The following is a 1063-nucleotide window of genomic DNA, read 5'->3' as shown; positions in this document are numbered from 1 at the left end:
CGGCTCCCCGTGTCCGAAGACGAAGACCTGGGAGCCAGAAGGGAACAGAGACGCGGGAGACCCAGAAAGACCATAGAGACGGAGGTGGGGGTCCGAGGAGGAGGAATGTGGGCAAAGACCCAGAGGGGGAGGGACAATGACACAGAGAGAAAGGGAGCAGAGCCGGACGGACGGACGGACGGAAGGGCCGGAGACCCCGGGTGGGAAGGGGGATGAGGTGGGCAGGGGCCAGCGGTAAAGACAGAGGAAATACAGCAAGTCCCGCAGAAGGAAATTCCAGAGGTGAGCAGGGAGGGGAGGAAGGAAGGTGAATCAGACCCCTGCGCCTTCTGCTTGTCATCCCCGTGCCCAGTCACCGACTCTGTCCAGGGCCCTGCCTTTCCCCCACCGCCCCTGATGTCGCTGCGTCCTCCCGCCAGCTTGACCCATTCAGGTCAGGAACCCAAGCCCGCCCTGGCAAGTCCCTGGCACGACCCAGTGAGGGGACTGAGGCGTAAGCAGGGGCAGACAGGAGGCAGACGGGGCCAGGCAGTTGTTCCCAGAGCTGGGCACTCACTTGACAGAAGCAGCGCTCGGCCAGCGCCGCCCCAGCTTGGCCAGCTGCTTCCTGGGGGAATTGATCCACAGGCCCACGGGGAGATGGAGCTTCCCAAAGCGGGGGCTGCCGCCCTCCTTCCGGTCGCCGGATAGCATGGCCCTGAGGGACAGTGGGTTAGGTCCACTCTTAGGCCGCCGTGTGGTGGGGTGGATGGAGGGGTCCTCGACGCTGGAGTCAGAGGGAGGAGGGGGCTGGGGCCCAGACCCTTCTGTCTGGAGGGAGGAGAGGGAATGGGAGCTAGGACTCTGGGTGCCCAGATGGGATGGCCAGAGACTCTCGGCCTGAGGGAGGAGGGCTCTGGACCCTGGGTCCCTGTCTCTTACCCTGCGTCGGGTCCGGCAGCACCGGAGGCCCTGGCTCCCTCGGCCTGGCTTAGGTGCTGATCCCTCTGTTCTCGTCCAGCCTTTGCCTCTGCCCCAGCTCTCAGCACTGGGTGGGGGACAGGAAAAGGCCAGAGGAAACCCA

The 1063-nt window shown here is 65.1% G+C and overlaps 1 protein-coding gene across 1 annotated transcript in view; it reads right to left on the bottom strand.

The window, feature by feature from the left end:
* Positions 1–1021, bottom strand: part of RASIP1 (Ras interacting protein 1) — a 19262-nt gene extending 18241 nt beyond the window's left edge. The window contains exons 1-3 of the mRNA XM_006160232.2: positions 922–1021; positions 557–697; positions 5–27 (exon numbers count right to left, since the gene is read on the bottom strand). Of these exons, the coding sequence (XP_006160294.1) occupies positions 5–27; positions 557–693 (160 nt within the window). The 5' untranslated portion in view covers positions 694–697; positions 922–1021. The remainder of the gene's footprint in view (positions 1–4; positions 28–556; positions 698–921) is intronic.
* Between the last annotated feature and the right edge of the window lie 42 nt (positions 1022–1063).

This window comes from Tupaia chinensis, unplaced genomic scaffold (genome assembly GCF_000334495.1).
Source record: "Tupaia chinensis unplaced genomic scaffold, TupChi_1.0 Scaffold000673_1, whole genome shotgun sequence".
Lineage (NCBI taxonomy): Eukaryota > Metazoa > Chordata > Mammalia > Scandentia > Tupaiidae > Tupaia > Tupaia belangeri.
The sequence above is the reverse complement of the archived record's forward strand: the minus strand, read 5'-3'. Positions and strand labels throughout refer to the sequence as shown.